The following is a 21076-nucleotide window of genomic DNA, read 5'->3' on the forward strand; positions in this document are numbered from 1 at the left end:
AGGGAGTAGCTTCTCCAAGGTCAGGTGGTAGATGGTGGCAGGGTCAGTCTAGATAACATTTGAGACATTGCTGTGGACCTCTTGTTGACTTGGCAGTACCTCCAACAGCAAACAGAGCTTGTGGGGGCTGGAGAATGAAGGTGACAGGGTGTTTTTTTTTTTGTTTGGTTTTTTGTTTTTGTTAGAGGACAGTGGCACCCTAAGGCTTAGTTGAAGTCTTTTACAATGATTGCCTTCCAGTAACTGGTTGAGACAGGTAGTGGCTTGTGAGAGCTCAGGGATTTTCTGTGGCTTGAGGGTAGAAGGTTGGCTGCTGTACTCTAACTGGTCATCTAGCTTGGATGGATCACAGAAAGGGCTAGGGACATTCTTGTGGGTGGCCCTTGTGGTATTCTTTATGAGGTTGTGGAATAGGAGAGAACTCATGCCCAGGAAGCCTTGCGTATGGATTCTGAGAGGGAACACTGATCTGTTCTTGGTTCTATGGCACAGTGCTTCATCATGGTGCTCATCCTTAGGTTTTAAGTAGGTGTGCGTGTCTGTCTCCTGTGTGTGCATTCTTCTCCATGTCTTCCTGGTACATACCTCTGTGGGGTTGTCTATTACACAACCCTTGAGAGCCTAGAATGAAGGATGATACGTTGGACTTTGAGGTCTACTAGTTTTAGCATGGAATCCTGGCCTTGCTCTGTTATTAGCCGTGTGTCCTCTGGGCTACTTGGCCGTCCTGAATCTCAGTTTTCTCATCTGTAGATAGGATAGGCCAGTTGGCTTGTGTAAGGACAAAAGGACAGCTTCTCATGTGGTATGTGGCATACTGGAGCACCTACATGGTGACCACTGGGGTCACTGTCTGGGTATTGGAGGGGCACAATGATTTAGTCTGAGTGTTAGACCTGGCTAGGAAAAGGTTAACCGAGGTTTCCAAACAACTCTGAGGTGTTGCACATGTGATGGATCTTATAAGTTCCGAGGTGCAGAGATGAGGTGTACCTTGCTGGGGCACAAGAAATGTTCACAGAGGGGCTGGTGAGATGGCTCAGTGGGGAAGAGCACCAACTACTCTTCAGAAGGTCATGAGTTCAAATCCCAGCAACCACATGGTGGCTCACAACCACCCGAAATGAGATCTGACGCCCTCTTCTGGTGTGTCTGAAGACAGCTACAGTGTACTTATATATAATAAATAAATAAATCTTAAAAAAAAAAAAAAAAAAAAGAAATGTTCACAGAGAAGGTGGGGTCAGGGTGGGCCATAAAATGAATCTCATTTAATTCAGTCCATATGCAGTACATACTGGAGAGACATGTAGTCCACTGCTGCACAAGGTGAGACCTGTGCCCTCAGCGTTCAAGGGAGTGTACACTCAGCTGAGACACCCTATAGGTAGTTCATTGCCCATGTGGTTCAAACCAAATGCTGGCCCAGGATTTCAGGGGAAGCAGAAATCAGCAGTGCCTGGGGCTATCAGAAAAAGTCTTAGTAGACGAGGAAGGGGAATGGGGAACTTAGGAGAGACATTTCTTTTTTTCTGTCTTTCTTGTTTGTGTGTGTTCATGCATGCATGTGTGTGGGTGTGTGTGTGTATGTTTCTGTGTGTTTATGAGTGTGTGCAGTGTTCATGTGTACATACACTTGTGAATATCTGTGTATCAAGGCCAACCTTAGGTATTGTTCCATAGGTATGAGGACCTTGCTTTTTTGAGAGAGGGTCTCTCATTGTCCTGGGGCTTGCTGAGTAGATGAGGCTGCGGAGCCAATGAACACAAGGATCTGCTTGTCTGTGCACCGAGATTATAAGTATGTGCCACTGTGCCTGGATTTTTCACAGTTGTCCTGTGGTTGGAATGCAGGTCCTCATGCTTGTGTAGTAAGGACTGCTGACGGGTCTTTCTCTCTAGCTCTGACATTTCTGACAGCACTATGGCTGGGAAGCCTGGCTAAGCTTGTGAATAGGGGAGACCCCATATTTTCTGAGCCCGATGAGCTCAGGGGACATTGGATACTGACTGTTGAGGTAGCTGCTTGGGCAAGAAGGCTCAGCTCTAGGGAGGTAGGCTGGGCTGTCCTTGGGAGAAGGGATTTATCCCTAGGCTCCAGAGTCAGTACACTTTGAAGAGCACCCCAGTGGCTCTAGAGGGAAGGTTGGGCCCTCCTATATGCCTAGGGAAACCCCTGTCATGCTGGCCTGCTTCTTCTAGTTCCTTGGGCCACTGGGGTGGGTATGGATGGGCCTTACAGTCTGGGCTATGCAGAGTGATGAAAGGCTCAGCTTTATTGTCCAGCAGCCAGGCTGTATGATCTAGAGACTCCTGTGAGACAGCCACAGAATGGAGGATGTCAGTAGGTGGGTGGGCTGGAGGGCGCTGGAAGAATGTAGCCCCTCCCTGCCCCCTTCATGGTGGCTCAGGCGATAAACTGCTTATCCTCAGGTTGTCTCCCTGAGCCGAATGCAGAAGTGTGTTATTTAAATTTCAAAATCCCATTCTTCTAACAGCTGTCAGGGACTCCGGAGTGTCAACGAAAATTGGGCTTTAGCTGTAGCTCTGTCACCCCCTGTTCCCCCACTTTTACAGAGAAGTCTGCTAGCCAGGGAGAGGAAGGGTGGCTCGGTGGGGGCCAGTGACCCATGGCTGTGGCCATGCTGATGGGTGGCTGGGACCATCAGAGAGTGAGCCAGCATCTCCCTAGGAGTACTGGAGTTGTAGAGATCCTTATACGTCTCTTCTCTTTCCATTTTCTCATTTCTGTAAAAGGTGGGTGACTTGAGTCTCCCGTCAGTGGGTGAAAGGATTTGCTGGCACTGAGGTGTGATCAGGGTGTTGGTGACTGCTTCTCTGGTTCCCTTGTGTTCAAGGAAGAAATTTCTGGGAGACAAAAGCATCATCAGAGAAGAAACTTAACCTAAAGGCATGCTTTTGAATGGTAGACCTTCAGGTGCGGTGGCTTGGGTAGGTCTTTTTTGCAGGTGAAGGTGTTTTTCATTTGGTTCTTCATTGCGTAGGCAGCCACCTGATTGCTTCTTTGTGCATGATGAGTTCTGCTGGCATGTGAGTTGGCTCTTGGCTGGACCCTTTCTGCCATCATCAGCTCCTGAGCTGGCTTTCTTGGGATTCTATACTACAGAGTTGGCTCCTGCTTCAGCCACTAACTGCACCTCCTCTAGTTTATCCTGATAGAAGTCAGGGGTGAGTGTGTGGATACACTCCTCCCCACCACATCCATCTATCCATAGGCTCCTGGGCCAGCAGAGAGTACAGAGAAAGAACCACAGCAGGGTGAGATGTCCATATGGGGACACAGGGTGGAATGAGAACCGGGGTAGTGTAAGTATGTGTGGCATGTATGTGTGTATTTGTGTACATACATGAGGTAGTATATCTGGGCTGATGTGTATTGATTCAGGCGGTGTGTGTACGTGAGTGTGTTTGTGTTAGTGTGCATGTGTAAGCCTTTTGTATGTATGTAAATATGGGTGTGAGGATGCATGAATGGCATGTACCTAACAGGTATGTCCATGTAAGTGTGTGTAGTTATATATGAGCGTGTATGAATGTGTGGTGATATTTATGTATGGTGTGGTTCATGTATGTGCTTATTATGTATGTGTGTGTGATGATATGGATGTGTGGTAATATGTATTTATGGGATGGCTTATGTGGGTGTGTACTGTATATGTGTATAGGCTGTGTAAGTTAGTATGTGAATGTGGCACGTGGAGTGGCTTGTGTATGTGGAGCGGCATGCATGTAATATATGCTAGCATGTGTGTGTATACGTAGTGAGTAGGTTGTGTGTATGGTTATGTTTAATGTGTGTAGTTGTATACATGTGAGTTAATATGTTGGGTTGTTTGTGCCATTTTTGTGTTTTATGTGTTTGTGTGGTGATGTGTACAGGATGTTGGGTGTGTTTAACATGGCATGCCAGTATGTGTGTAGTGGTGTGTGAGGTAGTGGCTATGAATTTGAGGCAGTGGCTTTTTGCCTGCAGATAAAAAAGGAAGGAGATGGATGGGCTAGAGCCAGGGTGGTAGAAAGATAGAGGCTGGAGACATGGCTTTCCCCAGGTCAGAACAAAATCCAAACTGCTGCCCCTCAGGGAACAGCCACTCTTCCCAGATCACTTTCTTGTCTTTCTGGAAAGTTCTGAGAACATGGTTTATTATGAAGACTGAGGTGAGTTAGAAAAGAGGAAGGCATTTTGGTCTGGCCTACAAAAACAAAAAACAAACAAATAACTAGCCTTAAGAGTGTATATAAATTGGGGCACTCTTACCTGGGGGCTGTTTCCACGAGACCTCTTCTGGAAGCATTCATTCCCAAATATTTCCAGAACCCCCTGGTGTCCCATGTCCTTATTTAGGGGTAGAGGATGCACTAATAACTTGAACCAAAGACTCTCTGTACTTATGGGACTGAGGTACTATAGACAGAGAAAACCAGAAACAGCCAAGGAGCAAATTAACAGGAAAAATATAATTGTGACAATTGCTAAGCCGACACTAAAGTCAGATGTTGGGTGAGATTATTATGAACACCTAGTTATGACTTCTAGGAAGAACCTGGCATGGGGGAGATCAGGGGAATGACAGGTTGGAGACAGGAAGGGAAAGGCCCCAGTGGGGAATATGTGTGGGGGTGGGACCTGCAAAGGCCACGCAGCTATAGCCCCGAGTGCAGTGGAGAGTGGTGTTATGGAGGAGAATGCTGGGGTAGGTGGCACTGTAAGTCATGCAGATCAGGTAGTTAGGAGTTGGAGTTTTAATTGAGAAGTGATGGGGAGCCATCAGGAGGACTTTAGATGCTTGAGCAACACATCACGATACATGCATTTGAAAGCTTCTCTTGCTCAATGGGAGAGTGGATGGTGAAGAGGAAGCAGGGCTGTGGGCAAGCGTGGGACCAGTCAAGATGTCACTGCTAAAGTCCAGGTCTGGGACAGCCAGCCAGAGGAGACTGGAGCAGACACATGGGCTTGCAATAGATTTGCGTAGGTATATAGAGTTAGAATTATGGCTCAATCACATTTGGGCTTGAACATCAGTGATGCTCAAATTCATTTATTAGGATGCTAATAATGAAGGAAAGGACAGAGTGGGGTGTAGTGGGTAGGAATCAAGAATTCAGCTTGGTCTATGTCAGGATTGAGATGTCAGGTAGACCTGCACTGGGAAATGCCAAAGTCAGGAGCAACGTGTAGAGAGATGTTGGTATATAGATGGCATTTGGAATGGTGGAAGCAAAAAGTTGAGAGAGAGAGAGAGAGAGAGAGAGAGAGAGAGAGAGAGAGAGAGAGAGAGAGAGAGAGAGAGAGAGATACAGGCAAGGGGAAACTAGGATCTAACAAGCAGAGGGCTATGGAAGAGAATCATGGGAGTTGTGGGTGGGGTGGGAGCTACAGAAAGGAAGTGAAGGTTACCAGGTGTGGCCAAAGTCAAGCAAGAGGAGAGGGCTGGAGACATGACCACCTCCCTTGGCCACATGGAGCTTCTCCAATATTCTGCTGAACCCATGAGATGGGTAGATGGAATTGGGAGACATAATAAAGCCCAAGAGGCTTTATTATGAAGAAGAAAAGCTAAAGAAGGGAACTTGTGGGCCACAGTGAGGTTGTGTTCTATTTGGGGACTGGTAGTAATGGCCATGCGTTCGTTCTCTGCACTGGTGAAACATGACAGGGAGAACTTGGAGGACACAAGAGGGGAGTGGAGGGGGGGCAAGAGGGATGTCCTTGAACAGTGAGGAGGGATGTGAGCACAAGAGGCCAGGTGGCCTCTGGCAGGGACACTTCTGCCTCCATAGTAACAGAAGGCAAAGCTGGGTTGCAGGTGAGATAGGTTGGTTGTTGCCAGGGAAGGATGGTGAGAAAATTTCTGTTGAGCTCTTTTTTTAACTTATAAAATAGGAGGCAATGTTCTGTGCTCTGAATGTTCCAGTATGCCCCATCTCCCACCCAGGTCATGCACTGAAATCTTAATTCTGAAGGCAATGGTATTAAGAGGACGTTCACTTACTATTTTATGTTGGTGTCTATGTGTGTCTGCATGGGTTTATGTGCACCATTGTGTGAAGGTACCCATGGAAGCCAGAAGAGGTCATAGGATTCCCGAGGAGACTGGGTAATGAGGGGTAGGTCCCCTTGACTGGAACTAATGCTCTTGTAAAAGATTGCCCGAGAACTCCCTTGTGCCATTAGACAAACAATGGCATAGGGAGATATGATTGTCTGTGAGCTGAGAGTGAGTGCTTGCTAGACAGCTTAGTTCCCAGTCTCCAGAAGGGAATTCTCTTACTTACTGGTCACTTGATCTGTATTTTTTTCCTTTGTAGCAGCCTGAATACACAGAATACACAGTATTGTCAGATTAGAACAAAGAGAGAAGAAACAACAGCCCAGAGAGACTGAGTCAGGAGAAGCTGTGAGATAGATTTTTTTTTTTATGCTGACTTAGATGATGTCAATATTTTATTCTGATCTGAAGGGAATGGAAGAAATAAGGAGAAATTTTTGGTGTTCCCTATAATAGCTCAAAACAAAACAAAACAAACATAAGCAAACAGAAAACAGGACATCAATTTTCAGAAATCCTTCCTCCAGTTTCTATCAGAGTTTATAGATATCCATCCATCTAATAACACCCTGCTATATCTCAATGGTTTTGGCATCTCCTGATGGCCTCACAGTAGACTTGTTAAATGCCTAGCTATCTAGGAAATGATTTTGTTTTAGTGGGATAGATTTTTTTAGTAGGCTATTTGAGACTTGAGTACAGGAATTTCACGTGAGAACAGCCATTTTGGATAGTGTGTCTCTGCAGGACACTTGGCTGCTGGGCCAGCATGGAGATGGAAGGTGGCTTTGCTTCCTTCTGGATTAGTGTGTTGGAGGAGGAGCTGATGAGGTGATGTGTTTGCACTGGAAGTTCAGCCTGTAAAAGGAATGTTTGAGGATGGGGTGCAATGGTGGACTGTGTTGGCAGGACAATGACTAAGCCTGAGCACATGGGTGACAAATTTTTCTAGAATAGGAATTCCTGAGATAAAGCTGTGAAGGTGGGAAGAATGTGGTTCTAGGTTGGGATGTTGGTACAGATACCAGTGAAAACAAGTCCGGGGCATGACTATGGCAGTGGGGAGCAGAGGAGTGGGAAGGGGGGTAAGATGCTATTCCAAAGCATTCCAATAGATTCTCATTGATTTCCACTGCTTTTTGCCATTTATCAAGTTGACTTCTGGAGGGCTGGCCTGATTTCAAAATGTCTCCCTCCTCTAAAGAGTACTCAGGTGGTCATGGTTTTGTGTTGGGGTCACTGGGCTTGCATTAGGACTCCCATGGCTTGTCTGGGGAGAGCCGTGCTCTGGACATACAGAGCAGGGAAGGATGGGGCTTCAGGTCCTCTCAGGTCTCTGGACTTTGGATGACAACTGAAAGGTGGCATGTTGGGCATGTTGGACATGTTGGACCTGTTGGAATTGGTCCTGTTGTCTCTTGGGGGAAGATAAGGTACCATTTTTTGTAGGTTGATTAGGAGCTTCAGGGGTTGGGGAACAGATACGCGAAAGGGTCTGAGGTCCTGCTTTGGCAGATTTTCGAGATGGAGAAGAGGAGCCCCTGAGATGGCCTTTTGTTCATGGAGCAGGAGACTGAGGAACCTTCTTTTCTTTGAGCACATAAAGGCATAAAGGCAGGGGCACATGGATTTGACCTTTTCCATTGGCAAGGTGTGATGGATGTTGCCAAAGTGGAGAGACAAGATGAAGTGCTTTTCAGCTGGGGATCTTATTCTTAAGCAGGCTCTTGTTGCTTATGTGTTATGCATTGGAGACTCTGAGGATCATTAGTAATGAACTTTTCATTACTATAAGAAAAACACAAGCGGCAGACGATTATACAAGAAAAAACTCATTTTGCGCAGAGTTTGGGCGGGTCCAAGTCCAAGACTGGAGAGCGGACAGCAGTAGTTCTTTATGAGGGGCATATATGGGAACAAATGGTTAGATCTTGAACCTGAGTAGAGAGAATGATGCCAAACTCAGGCTTTTATGACAATCCTCCCTCTCTCTAGAACCACTAATCCATGTGTGCTACCTTCCAAAAGCACATACTCAAAGAAGAGATCTCCCAGTAACCCCCATCTCCAAAGGTTCAGCCGTCTTCTAGTAGCAGGGAATTAACCAAAAATTTCAACCCATGGGCCCTTAGAGGACATGCAAATTGCACTCAAACCACAGTAGATATTTTAGCCATCATCATTCTGTTTTACCTTGGATGTTACCTGTATGTATAAAGGATGAACATTGTGGTCTTATCTTGAGAAAAATGAGGCGCAGAGAGGTTCCTATAAACTTATAACCTTATAGGTTTCTGTAACACTTTTTCTGCTAGTCAGTAGCCTATGTCTAGATAGCTTCATCTCCCACACTACTTCTGAGCCAGAGTGCCCACTCTTAGCAATAACCAATGACACCTAAGAAAGCTTTTGTCTGTCTGTGCTCCTCATCTCCTCTGCTCTAGTCTTCAAGTTCCGGGCTGTGGGGAACCTTCTCAGGTTAGTGTTACGGCTCCAGCATTCCTTGACTTGTGGTGGGGAGAGTTCAGAGACTCGTGCTGCAAAACTGAAGCTGCAGTTGGGTGGCCTCTTGAAGACGAGATGACAGTTAGGTTATAGCATGGGCTCCCTGCTTCGGTCTCTTCCCCTGACCCTCTCCTTCCCCTCTGTCTTTCCAGTCAATCATCCTGCTCTGGTAGAATTTGTTTATTCTTTATTTCATTGTTAGCATACAATGCTATCTGCTTGAGGTCTGTTGGTCATCCAATTGACTCTTCTTCATGTTTGAAACTCTTGATTTCATGAAACGAGACCCTCTTGATTTCTTCCAATTCAGGTTCCTATGCTTCTCAGTCTGTACTAAACATGGGCACCCATGGTTGTGCCCACTTCCTCTTTAATCTCTATTCTCATGCTTGATCTAGTCTTATTGAGTTAGGCTACCCTCATGTTGGTTATGACTAGTTTGGTGTCTCTGGCCCACAAGGCTTTCTGACCTTTCTGTCTTGTCACCACCTCCATTTGGGCACTTACGAATTCTCTCATACGAACCAGGTATCATCCTGAAACAATTAATTCTGTTCTCCTCCTTTCTCCCTAGCATCCTTTGTTTAATGAATCATCACTACCAACCTGAAAACGCTAATCTTCTCCCTCTTCCCACTCAAAATCCAGCCAGTCCCGTTCTGCTGTTATTCTCTACTTAATGTGCAGAATGAAGATGGGCTACCGTGACTATCCTCCCAAGTCTTCCCCACTCTGGAGTACAACTCAAACAGCCTGGCACTCATTTCTTTAGCCTGTCTCACCCATGTCTTTAGTATACCAAAGGTATACTCAGAATAGCTCATTCCATGTATTGACGAATGAGTTATTGTGTCTCCTCCTTCCAGTGCTTATCCTTTTTAGAGTAAAGCCTGAAGTTCTTACCCTGTCCTACAGGAAGCTTCAGCCACTCCATTCTTTTTTCTTTTTTTAAATTGTGAACATGCCAAACCCATGCCTGTCTCCAGGCATGTGACTTTCCTTTTGCTTGTAACTCTCTGACCTTGGATTTTCATGTGCGCTACCCTTCCTGGTCATCATTCTCAAATTGGTGTCACCTCCCGGCAAACACTCTGCATCTCATCTCCTTATCGGTCTTTCCGGAAGCTTCCTCTTTCCTTCGGTACACTTGCCAGTCCATGAAATTGTTTTGTGTCTGTGTCTTATTACTAGTTTTCCTGTCCCTGGAATGAAAGCCCCTGGAGAACAGGGACTTCCATCTTTCAAGGCCTTGCTGTGTAGTCAGTTCCTGAAAATATTTGTTTGTTTGAGTGACTGCTGATGGCCAGGCCATGGTACTGTTGATGGAGAAGAGCCTTTGTGTGCACACGTGTATAAATGAGGTTGGGCACACATGACTCGTGGACAAGAAGGGAAGTTGAAGTATCTAGGTCCCTGTGAGTTGTAAGTATCCCAGAAGGCTGAGACTCTTGTTTCTGTCATGTGTTTGTGGTTGGAAAGACTGCCTTGATGGTTGGGGGTAGGGAGGAGATAGGAGGAACAAAACACGTCTGAGAATCGTCCTCAGCTGGCAACAGAGCTACATGCTACCTTCCACTCAGGTGGCATGGCTCAGCACTGAGCTAGGGGTACTAGGTGTGTGTGTCTGCATGTCCATGTATGTGTGTTTGGTGGTAGTAGTCACTAGCGCCTGGGTCTTGTCTCTAGGTTGGGCTTAAACTTTGGAAAGCAGCTTAGAATCATGGGGTAGGTACAAAATGCAAGGGCCAGCCATAAGGCCTGTGGCTCAGTGGGCCTTTGGATACCTGGGATTATGGAGTCTGAGCACCTCTGGTCACAGCTAGTCTCCTGCTTCTAAGTGCAAACACAGTACAGTTGGAATATGAGTTGTGTATGATACACAATTAAAATCAAAAACTAGTGGCTTTACAATGTCAGCTCCAGAATTAATGGAGACATTACAATTTAAGATCTATCTGTAAGAATTAAAGAATTTAAAGATTGAATCAATTAATGGGAAACTTAAAAATTTCACTTAAGAATTAAGGGAGTTCAGCTGCATATATATATATATAGCGGAGGATGGCCTAGTCGGTCATCAGTGGGAGGAGAGGCCCTTGGTCCTGTGAAGGTTCTATGCCCCAGTGGAGTGGAGTGCCAGGGCCAGGATGCAGGAGAGGGTGGGTTGTTGAGCAGGGGGAGGGGAGAGGGAATAGTTTTTTTTTTTTTTTTGAGGGGAAACTAGGAAAGGGGATATCATTTGAAATGTAAATAAAGAAAATATCTAATTAAAAAATTAAAGGAGTTAACCAGGTTTACTAGTTTAGGACTATAATCCCAACTATGTGGGAGGCTGAGGCAGGGGGATTGCATGTTCAAGGGGTCTCTGGATCATAAAATGAGTTCAAGGCCAGTTTGAATAACTTAGTAAAAATGGCTGGTGGAGTGACTCAGTGGTAGAACACTCACTCAACCTACCTTACCTCCCCCCATAAGGAAAAAATATAATTAAATATTCACCAAAGCTATGCTGTCAACAGGGCTAAAATTTGGTGGGCTGGGTGACTGGTTTGGCAAACTCAACTCTATATTAAACACAGAACAGCTATTTAGGGAATGTCATTGCCATGACGTGAAGGGTGCTGTGATATCTGGGGACAGCGTGGTGCAGATAGACCAACTCAAGAGAGTGCTCCTGGCAAGAAAAGAGAACCAAGGCTGGGGTGTGGGAGGCTGGTGTCAGATCTTTTGTGGTGAGGTTCATTACCCATCTTTTCTCATCCCTTGCAGAGGGAGGAACAAGAAAAGGAATAAAGGAGCCAAGATAAGTCTCTGGGGGGGGGGGGCTCAAGTTGCTATAGGAGAGATTTATTGAGGTTTTGGAAAGTGTCAAGTGCAATTGAATCCTGCTTCCCTCTCTCCTGGGCAGCTGTGTACCATGCCCATCTTGGCCCATTTCCGCTCCTCTCTCTATAGGCCCAAGGGACCCATATAGGACATGAGTGGCAACATCTGTCAGGGATGGGCAGTCCTGGGTCAGAGGGCCTGGCATTTATGTTTAGTTTCCAAGTCTCTGTTGAGGTCTGTGTGGTCTATGTTATCTGCAGAGTGGAATGGGTGGTGACTGAGAGGACCTAAGCTTCCAGAATCTTCATCTCTGTTTACTGTACCCTTTTTTTTTTTTTTTAAAACCTGTAGGCTGAGGTTGAGGGACTGAGGAGGAAGAAATCTGCGTGTGGAATCCTTCCCCTTCTTCCTCAGTGGGGACTTAATTTTCCAGGCACTAGGAGAGAGGCCATGGGCTGGGATGAAATATAGTAGGCAGGAAAGAGGCAGCCTGTGCCACAGACCTGTCACCTAGGCCTGCCTGCACCTGGCTGTGTGCTGAGCCCCATTCTTTGCACATGACAGATGCTCAAGTAGGCGGCTAGGCTAGTTCCGAGGGGGTGGCTTTTTCCATAGTGAAGCACCCTGCCATCCCTTTGACCCCTGCGGACTCAGGGTCGGGGGAGGGGGGCGTCTTCCTCACATCCAGGCAGTTCACGCTGCTGCATTTCTTGATTTTTTTTTTTTCTAGGAAATTTACCAAGTTGAGACCCAGGGGTTTACATGTCCCACCTCATAGCAAACACTTTGACTATTCAAGCTCCAAATGGAAGCCACTGGGGCTATAATTACACTGGCATTAGCTATGAACACTGCTGAGAAGAGGGGAACAGAGCACCTGGGGGGAACCTAGATGCAGCCACCGGCTTAAATTAGCTGTTGCTCTGTTAGCAGTTGTCAACTGCTTCTCTGCAGCGACCCCCCCTCTCCCTCCTCCCTGGCCCCAGGCCACTTTCTCTTTGCTCCTGCCAGCCAGCAGGCATCTAACAAGTGCAAGGAGGACTGTCTGGTACAGGAGAACACCCCCACAGAGGCAGGCCACACCAGCCTTTGTATTGACAGGCATCCTTGGGTCCTTGCACAGCCTGTGGAATGGTTGAATAGCAGCTCAGAGGACCGCTGCAGAGGTCGAGGCTCCAGCCTGGCCCAGTCCACTGCCAGGCTGACCCGCGCTCTCTCTCCTGGTTCCTTGCTCCTTTCCCCATTTCTAGGCGTGAGTTTTCTTCTCTTCTTCTTAGCCTTTGTTTGGCCATCCACTCTTCCTGGGACCCCCTTTCCTACTTCCTCCGAGGCACTTTGTCAGGTTTGGCAAAGAAAATCAGTATGTCCATGTCCCCCCAACTCCAGATGGGTTCTTTCCTCTGTACTCTAACTGCTTCCAGGAGAACTCAGCATTAGCATTTACACAGATGGGCAGCACTTTTGTTTCCAGCTATTAGGGAAGTACCTGGTCTTCTGTCTGTCTGTCTGTCTGTCTGTCTGTCTGTCTGTCTGTCTATGTTTGTATGCCTGTATGAATTATGTATGCATTTATTTAGATTTGTATGTAGTGTATGTGTATGAGTGGTATATATGTTTTCTCTATGTACATGTATACACGTATACACAAGTGGATGTGCATATAAAGACCAGATCAACATCCAGAGCCTCCTCAATCACTTCTCCACTTTATTTTTTAAGACAAGATCTCCCTTGGACTCTGGAGCCTATTTAGATAGTCCGGCAATGTGTTTCAGGGCCCTTCCTCCCTCCCACCTCCCTCCAGGGGTCCTGGGCATCCAAACTCAGGTCTTGATGCTTGTGTAGCAGATATATCACCTATTTGATCTGTATCTCCTCAATCAAAAGCTGTGTTTTTTTTGGAAATAAAATAGGAAAACAAATCACAATTCTTTTCTGCCTTAAGTTTACCACAACCTATTTCTTTTCTCTCTTTTATCTTCTCTCTTTTCCTTCCTTCTCTCCACCCCATGCCTTTTTGTTTCGCGGGGGTGGGGGGAGGAGAGACAGAGTGTTCCTTTGTAACCCCCGAGGCCATAGAACTCACTATATAGCTGAGGTTGACCTTGAACTCATGGCAATCATCCTGCCTCAACCTCCTGAGTGCTGAGACTACAAAAGTGAGCCATCACACTTTGCTTCAGATTCCATTTTAAAGAGATTCAATGTTTGTAGGGCGGGCTCACCCCCAGGCATGATTGAGGGAAGGCATAAGGATCCCATACCCCCTGCTCCCCACCTTCCCCACTGACGCCCTACTCCAAGTGATGCTCTGTCACAGCCAACAGCAGTGATACTGTTACCATCAGAGCTTATAGCTGCTGGTATCAGGATCCACTCTTGGTATATCCCTTGGGTTTGGGTACATGCGTTGTACCTGCTGACCATTGCAGTATCATGTAGAGTATTTCATTGCCTCGAAAATATCCCATTGTTTTGCCTACTCATTGCTCCATCCCCCAACTTCTGATAGCCACTGATCTTTCCGAGGTCTCTATTGTTTTCCTTCTCCCAAAATGTCATGTTCCCGGTATCTTATGCCCTGCTGCTTTCGTGAGTTTCTCATGGTGTGACAGCTCATTTCCTTTTATCACCAAATAATCTTCTGTTGCCTGTACTCCCTTCCTCTTTATTTCACCACGAAGAGAGGAAACATTGCTCTTCCCAGCAGTACAAGGTTGCTGGTGGCAAAGCAGTGCTAAAGTGGATGGTTCACCTCTGAGCTCTTGCATTCCAGCTTTCTGATCCCTTCTTGCCCAGCCATCATTAAGACTTGAATAAATGCAGTCTCATCCACTGTTACCTGTTACCTGTTATGCCAGTTTTGCTTCCTTCAAAATATAAACAAACTTTCAAGCATTTACTGTAAACTGAGCACTGTTCTTGTTGTATTTGTTCTTTATATAGAATCCTTACTGAGTATTCATGTATCAAACTTTTGATACAGGGAGGATAGCATGATGTCTGCTCTAATTTGATATAAGAAATGAGTTAGATATCTACACTCTAGCTGCTGCTGATGTATGCTGTGTGGAAAACAGACCATTTGGGGGGTAAATGTAGTATAGGGAGTGCTTTGGACTGGTAGGTGAGAACTCACAGATCAGCTAACCCTTTGAGCAGAGACCTGAACCAACTAATCCATATTGCTCTATGATTATCGAGAGGAGAGCCTTGTAGACCAAGGACATACCAAGTGCAGAGGTCCCAGGGCCAGGCCACCATTGGCCTGTCCCAGGAAGATCAAGGCAGATAGTACTGGAGTTGAGTGACAACAGGGAGGAAGAGGAGGAAGAAGGGGAGGAAGAAGAAGAAGAGAAGGCAGAGGAGGAGGAGGAGGAGAAAGAGGAGGAAAGATAGGAAGAGGAAGAGGTGGAGCAAAGTTAGAGCAGTGCTGCTTAAAAACATTTAACAGGCTATGCACATGGAATTCTGAATGTTCTGGTGCCCACATTAAAAGAAAAAAAAGGACAGGTGAAATTAATTTTGTTACAATGTTTAACACTTTATGTCCAAAATATTATTCATTCAGTATGGAACCAAAGCAAAAAACTTGTTACTGAGTACATAATTTCGTTAGTAAGCTTTTAGAATCCAGTGTGGGTTTCCTAATCTTCCAGTTCAATGTCCAGTGGCTACCATTCTGGACAGTGTTCATGCTGAAGCCACTGAGTGAAACTAGTGGATATCCTGGAACATTGGTATTACATATCTGTGCTTCAGGTTCTTAAACTCCACATCAGTTGTTGTGACGAGAGAAGATTATTGTGGGATGCTGTGAAAACTGGGAGGCAAGGCATGGTGCTGACAACTTGTAGGAAACTGGTAGTGGCAGTGAGAAATGTATTCTGGGCATGTTTTGAATGTAGACTTCCTGATTTTCCTAATGTGCTTTGTGAATGAGAGAGGAGTCAAAGATTGAGTAAAGACATTGGTGGAGCTGCCTTGTGTGGCTGCTTACAGAAGGATTAGGCTGGCTGTCAGTTGAGCCACTGGGGTCTGGGTTTGACACAAGGGTGTTGAGTTTTCAGGTAGTAGTATTAAGTAGAGGCAAATGATGGATGAGTCTGGGGTTTTCAAGAGAGGTCTCAGGATATAGAAGCTGTCTGATGGTTTTTAATGGCATGGGATGAAATGATAGCCTTGGGTGCCCAGAGAGGAGGGATGGGTCCTGGGGAGCACAGACAAGAACCAACAGAACAACCTGAGCAGGGTATTAGGGAGGCCAGAATGAAGACAAGTGAGGAGAGAGGTTCAGGTAGATACGAGTGAGATGCTGGGGAAGGCTAGGGTTGTGGGTTCCCATCAGTGATGAGGGAGAAGCTGCCAGACTAATGCAGGTCTGAAAGAAAATGCAGAACAAGACACAGATGAAGGAGACAAATAGTGGTTTGTTTTAAAGGGGAACAGAAGATGGGGCAGCGTCTTAAGGGAATAACATGACCATGAGGAGTGCTCTCTCTCTCTCTCTCTCTCTCTCTCTCTCTCTCTCTCTCTCTCTCAATGATACCCATTGACATAGCCAATGTGAATGTTCTAGAAGACAAGGCAAAATCATGATGCAATGGAGAGAAAGTTATGAGTAATTTCCCATGTTTACAAAGTTGCTCAGTGATAGGTCCTATATTTGCAGATAAGAAAACCGAGGTCAAAAAAGTTTGTCCACACACCTGATGAGTAGCTGAGCCAGCACGTGAAGGCAGACTCTGTTCTACAAGACTAGTCCTTAGCCTGGTTCTGTCTCTCGCTTTCCTCTCTGGAGTGGTCAGCTCTTTATTTGAGGATTCTTCTTATACCTTTACATACAGCATGGCACCCAGCAGACGACTGTGCAGAGCTGGGAATTTATAGATTTTTTAATGAACAAACAACCAGAGGACCAGGGAGTGCATATGCAAATGTGGAGTCACCAGGGATAGCTATAGAGGTGTCATCGTCTCTGCAAGCTTAGTTTTGATTCTTCTGTACCCCATGGCAGGGTCTTGTATATATAGAGATACACAGGGAAGATTGAACATGACTGGGGGGGAGAGATCACCTCTGGTCTAGGCTGATTTTTCTCCCTGGCATATGATGGGACCGAGTGCCCAGCTTCTGGCGCTAGCGTTCTGTCAGTGTTATGGATGACTATGGCAGCACCAGGACTCATCCAGAATTCGTTTTCTTTATCTGTAAAAGACAGGTTAGGTTGAATGATCACCTACCGGACTCCCCAGAAGATCTCATCTGGGATGCACAGATTGGGGTCCCACCCTTCCCTGTGCCCATTTTCAAGAGGGACAAGAGAATCTCTCTAGATGGGAGCTGACCGGTTATGGAGTAAGATGGTTTCTGTGATAGGTGTCACCATGGTACAGCTAAGATCTGTGGGACTGGAACAGCCACTAGAGAGGTGCCTTGTGATTCCTGTGAACCCTACTGTGTACCTCAGACATTTTCTCACAATGTAGTCAATAAAAATCCACAACACTAGGGCAAGAGACCCAGCCCATCTGCCTCATGGTTGGTCATCCATCCAGCAGGGTCAGGGTTCAACTTGTCCTTTTCATACTTAGAGGACTATGCTTCGCTTGCCAGGGCAGTGGCAGCTACATCCCTCTGGATACAGAAGAAAAGTTTTGGTGGTTACAGGGGTGGGAGGTGCATCCTTGTTGACAACACTCAATGATGAGTGTTCCTCACTCCAAATGCCAGTGGTGCCACTTCCCCAAAGTCCTGCTGAACTGCCGGGGGACACATGACAGGGGCTCCAAGTTATGTAACTCTGAGCTAGACACATTATTTCCTGTCCCCCACAAACAGGGCTGTGACACCTGTTTCCGTGTTCTTGAAACAAACAGCCACTTCCAAGTGTATGAAGTTGGGCTTAGTTTAAGACTCTGGATCTAGAGTCTCCTTCTGAATCACTCCTTGTCTTTACCTCTTGCCTGCAACTCTCATGTACATCAACATCTTCAATGGTCTCTGCAGGCATGTGTTCTTATTCTGCAGGCAATGATCCTTATTCTAAGACAAGGAAACCGAGGCACAGAGTGGGCATATGGGAGCCTTGATCTTGTGTGTCCATGTGCATCTCTGACCTGTGTTCCCCTTTGTCCTTCAGGGACAGGGGCAGACCCGGTGGTCAGTGCCAAGAGCAACCACTGCTTGGATGCCGCCAAGGCCTGCAACCTGAATGACAACTGCAAGAAGCTCCGTTCCTCCTACATCTCCATCTGCAACCGTGAGATCTCTCCCACCGAACGCTGCAACCGCCGCAAGTGCCACAAGGCCCTGCGCCAGTTCTTTGACCGTGTGCCCAGCGAGTATACCTACCGCATGCTCTTCTGCTCCTGTCAGGACCAGGCATGTGCAGAGCGTCGCCGGCAAACCATCCTGCCCAGCTGCTCCTATGAGGACAAGGAGAAACCCAACTGCCTGGACCTGCGCAGCCTGTGCCGTACAGATCACTTGTGCCGGTAAGAGCTGCTGAAGCTACGGATGTCTGCTACGGGGTGCTCAAGTGGTTGGCCTCTGTTACAGGGTCTCTCGGATTATGACCATGAATGAGCCAAGCAGAGGTGGTGAAAGGGTTAACATTGATTGATAATGGGCAAAATCATTTCACGTCTTCATTCATCTGTCCATTTATAGGGCATTTACCTGTCTGTCCCTCACCCAGTTATTCCATTCAGCATGGGTTTATTATTTGTGCTCGGCTTTATGCTAAGCAATTCAAGGGAAGACAAAACAGAGTACCCAAGGAACTTATAATTTCAAACCATGGGTTTCTAACCAGAGGAAAGGACCATCAGAGGTTTTTGTTACAATTTTAAGGGAGATCTGTGTCTTTGTCCCATCAGAGGAATGTGGCTTAAGAGCCAGTTCATTGCTCACTGAGTGCAAGGCCAACCTAGTGTTGGGCGAGGACTAAGTTCTGGAGTCTGACAGGGCTAGGTTCAAATCCTGACTTTGACACTTGTAGCTTGTAGCTCTGTGACTTTAAGGAGATGTGGTCCCATTTCAGGGGAACATGGCTGAGGCTCCCAGAAAAGGGAGAACAGGGGAGGGCCATCTGCCTGAGGAGGACCTGAGGAAGGTCATTGAGTTGATGGAGGCTTGAGAACTGAGGAGAGGGTCCAGGCATGAGTCAGTCAGGAGAGACTTGAGGGAGAGCCTGGGCTGATGGGAAATTCAGCAGTTGGTAAGAGGAGACTGCTGGAGAAGGGATGATGGGAGTTGTCTGTCTACTGTGTTCTGGGCACTGTTCCAAAGGCTTCATGCTTATAGCCCACTAACCTTGCAGAAAGTCTCTGATGTAGGCATTGCTGCCTTTTTTTTTTTTTTAAAAAAAGGCTTATTTATTTTATTATATGTAAGTACACTGTAGCTGTCTTCAGACACTCCAGAAGAGGGCATCAGATCTCATTACGGATGGTTGTGAGCCAGCATGTGGTTGCTGGGATTTGAACTCAGGACCTTCGGAAGAGCAGTCCGCGCTCTTACCCGCTGAGCCATCTCGCCAGTCCCATCGCTACCATTTTGGAAGGGAAGGAAACAGATTGAGGAAGAAAGACTCTTGTCCCAGGTCCTATGACACAGATATTTTCATAGATGGGATTGTTTTAGACTCTTTCTTGCTCCTCTGGCTGTTAAAGTGTGAGGTCTGAGTGACAGCAGGCATAGCACCTTGGACTAAGGTAGTGGCTGTAGGGATAAAGTGGATTGTTTCACTAAAGGCGATAAGAAGACTTGCCTCTGCACCTCTTCCTGCATGCAGAGTGGGGCCGTGGGGAGTTCTCAATAACACACTAATTGGATGGCTCTGTAGTTGGCAATTGCTTGTTTCTTAGTTGAATAATGATGGGATATTGTAATTATTCTGGGGGTGGGGGATGGTGTTGTAAATGCAGTGTTTGAGGGATCAGGGTAACCATTCCCCTCCAGTCCTGGTGGCATCTGGGGTGTTTTCACTGATGACTACTGAACTCAGTCTTGAAGCTGGAGAGAGATGGATATAGGTGTTCTTGGTTATGATTAAAGTCCAGTCATGTAAGGAGGAGGGTTAATGGGGACCATGAAGGAGTCCAGGCTGGAGGTGCCCACTGACTGGGGCATCCTCAATGGTCAGTAGAGAAGTGGAGCCATTGGTGTGGGAAGCAGGTTTGACTCTACAGGGAACACCCATGCATGCCCAAGAGAGGAACAGAGAGCACAGCAGAAGACAGGGAGGCTGAGGAAGTTACAGGAACATGAGGAAGTAGTGACTCAGAATCTAGAAGGAAGGGAGTTCAAGAGGGCGGATCTGCCAAGCCAGGGGCCTCAGATTGTGTGCATGCATTTGTCTGTGTATGTTAAAAGTCAAATGCTATGGCCCAGGCTTGGTGAAGAGCTAGAAGAAGAGGCACTGGGTCCACACTGTTTTATTCAGAAGGCAGAGGGCCGAAGCCAGGGTCTTCAGGAGGATAGAGGATGGGAGAGAGTATCTTTTGAACCCTGGAGATCTGGGCCAGTGTACAGCTGGAACGGGGGCTCTACTTTGGTTTGGTCTGGAAAACAAGCTCTCACAGTGTTCAGAGAAGGGATTGAACAGAGAGCTAGCTGCAGGCTTGGGGAAAGCCTTGTGAAGCAATGGACTTTTTGCATCTGCTTCTTCAAAATAAGCATGCATTTAGATACAACCCATGAAGCAATTTGAAATAGGCCTGTGCCCACTACAATAGAGGGGTTGGCAGTGTCACCTGAGAGCCCTAGAAGGCAGGAGCTAGCAAAAGCCTTTACTGCATAGGCTGGCAGAGCTCTGAATATTAGTTCTGAGCTTCCTGGTGACTTGGATTAAGGGGAAGTGGATGGACTATATAATTCCTAAAACACCATGGAAGAGAGCATGCTAATTCTTGGGTGGAGACATAGTCTCCCCTGTGGGCTAAATGCTAACCTGAGCTTGCCGGACCCCGTCACACACAGCAACTTGTAACAACAGAACAGATGAACAACAGAGACTTGAAGAGCTGTTCAGAGCAGCATGAGTCTGGGCTCAGGACCCTACACCTACACGTGGGCCAGGCATGTTCACAAAGCCAGCAGGCTGTGGGGTTCCTATGCAGGTAGCTGTTTAGGGTCAAGCTTGAGTTAGGAGTCCCCAGCAGGCAAATGACAGGACTTGGTGCCTACTTGTCATTTGTTTGTTTATTTATTTATTTATTTATTTATTTATTTTATTTGAGGAAGGATGGATATCTGTAGGATATTTGGCTCCAGTGGTGTCACGTGTGACTGGAGTGTATTTATTTATTTATTTGTTTGTTTGTTTATTTATTTATTTATTTATTTATTTGAGGAAGGATGGATATCCATAGGATATTTGGCTCCAGTGGTGTCACGTGTGACTGGAGTGTTTGGTGATTTAAAGAAACAGAAGGATTGTTGTTTGCTGATTTTTCTGGAGATGGGGCAGCCATGAGCAGGAGAATTTTGTGGGAAACAGCCCACTGTGGAATCAGAACAGATGTTTAGCCATCATTAGGCATTGTGACAGTCCAGATGGAGGACTCTGAATCAGAACAGATGTTTAGCCATCGTTAAGCATTGTGAAGGTCCAGATGGAGGACTCTGAATCAGAACAGATGTTTAGCCATCGTTAGGCATTGTGA

At 46.4% G+C, this 21076-nt stretch overlaps 1 protein-coding gene across 3 annotated transcripts in view; it reads left to right on the plus strand.

Annotated features, from left to right (window-relative positions):
- Gfra2 (GDNF family receptor alpha 2) overlaps positions 1-21076 on the plus strand; it is a 91704-nt gene that overhangs the window by 18682 nt on the left and 51946 nt on the right. For all 3 annotated transcript variants that reach the window (XM_031361129.1, XM_031361130.1, XM_031361131.1), the window contains one exon: positions 17548-17902. In XM_031361129.1, the coding sequence (XP_031216989.1) occupies positions 17548-17902 (355 nt within the window). The remainder of the gene's footprint in view (positions 1-17547; positions 17903-21076) is intronic.

The sequence above is a fragment of the Mastomys coucha genome, unplaced genomic scaffold (genome assembly GCF_008632895.1).
Source record: "Mastomys coucha isolate ucsf_1 unplaced genomic scaffold, UCSF_Mcou_1 pScaffold9, whole genome shotgun sequence".
Taxonomy (NCBI): Eukaryota; Metazoa; Chordata; class Mammalia; order Rodentia; family Muridae; genus Mastomys; species Mastomys coucha.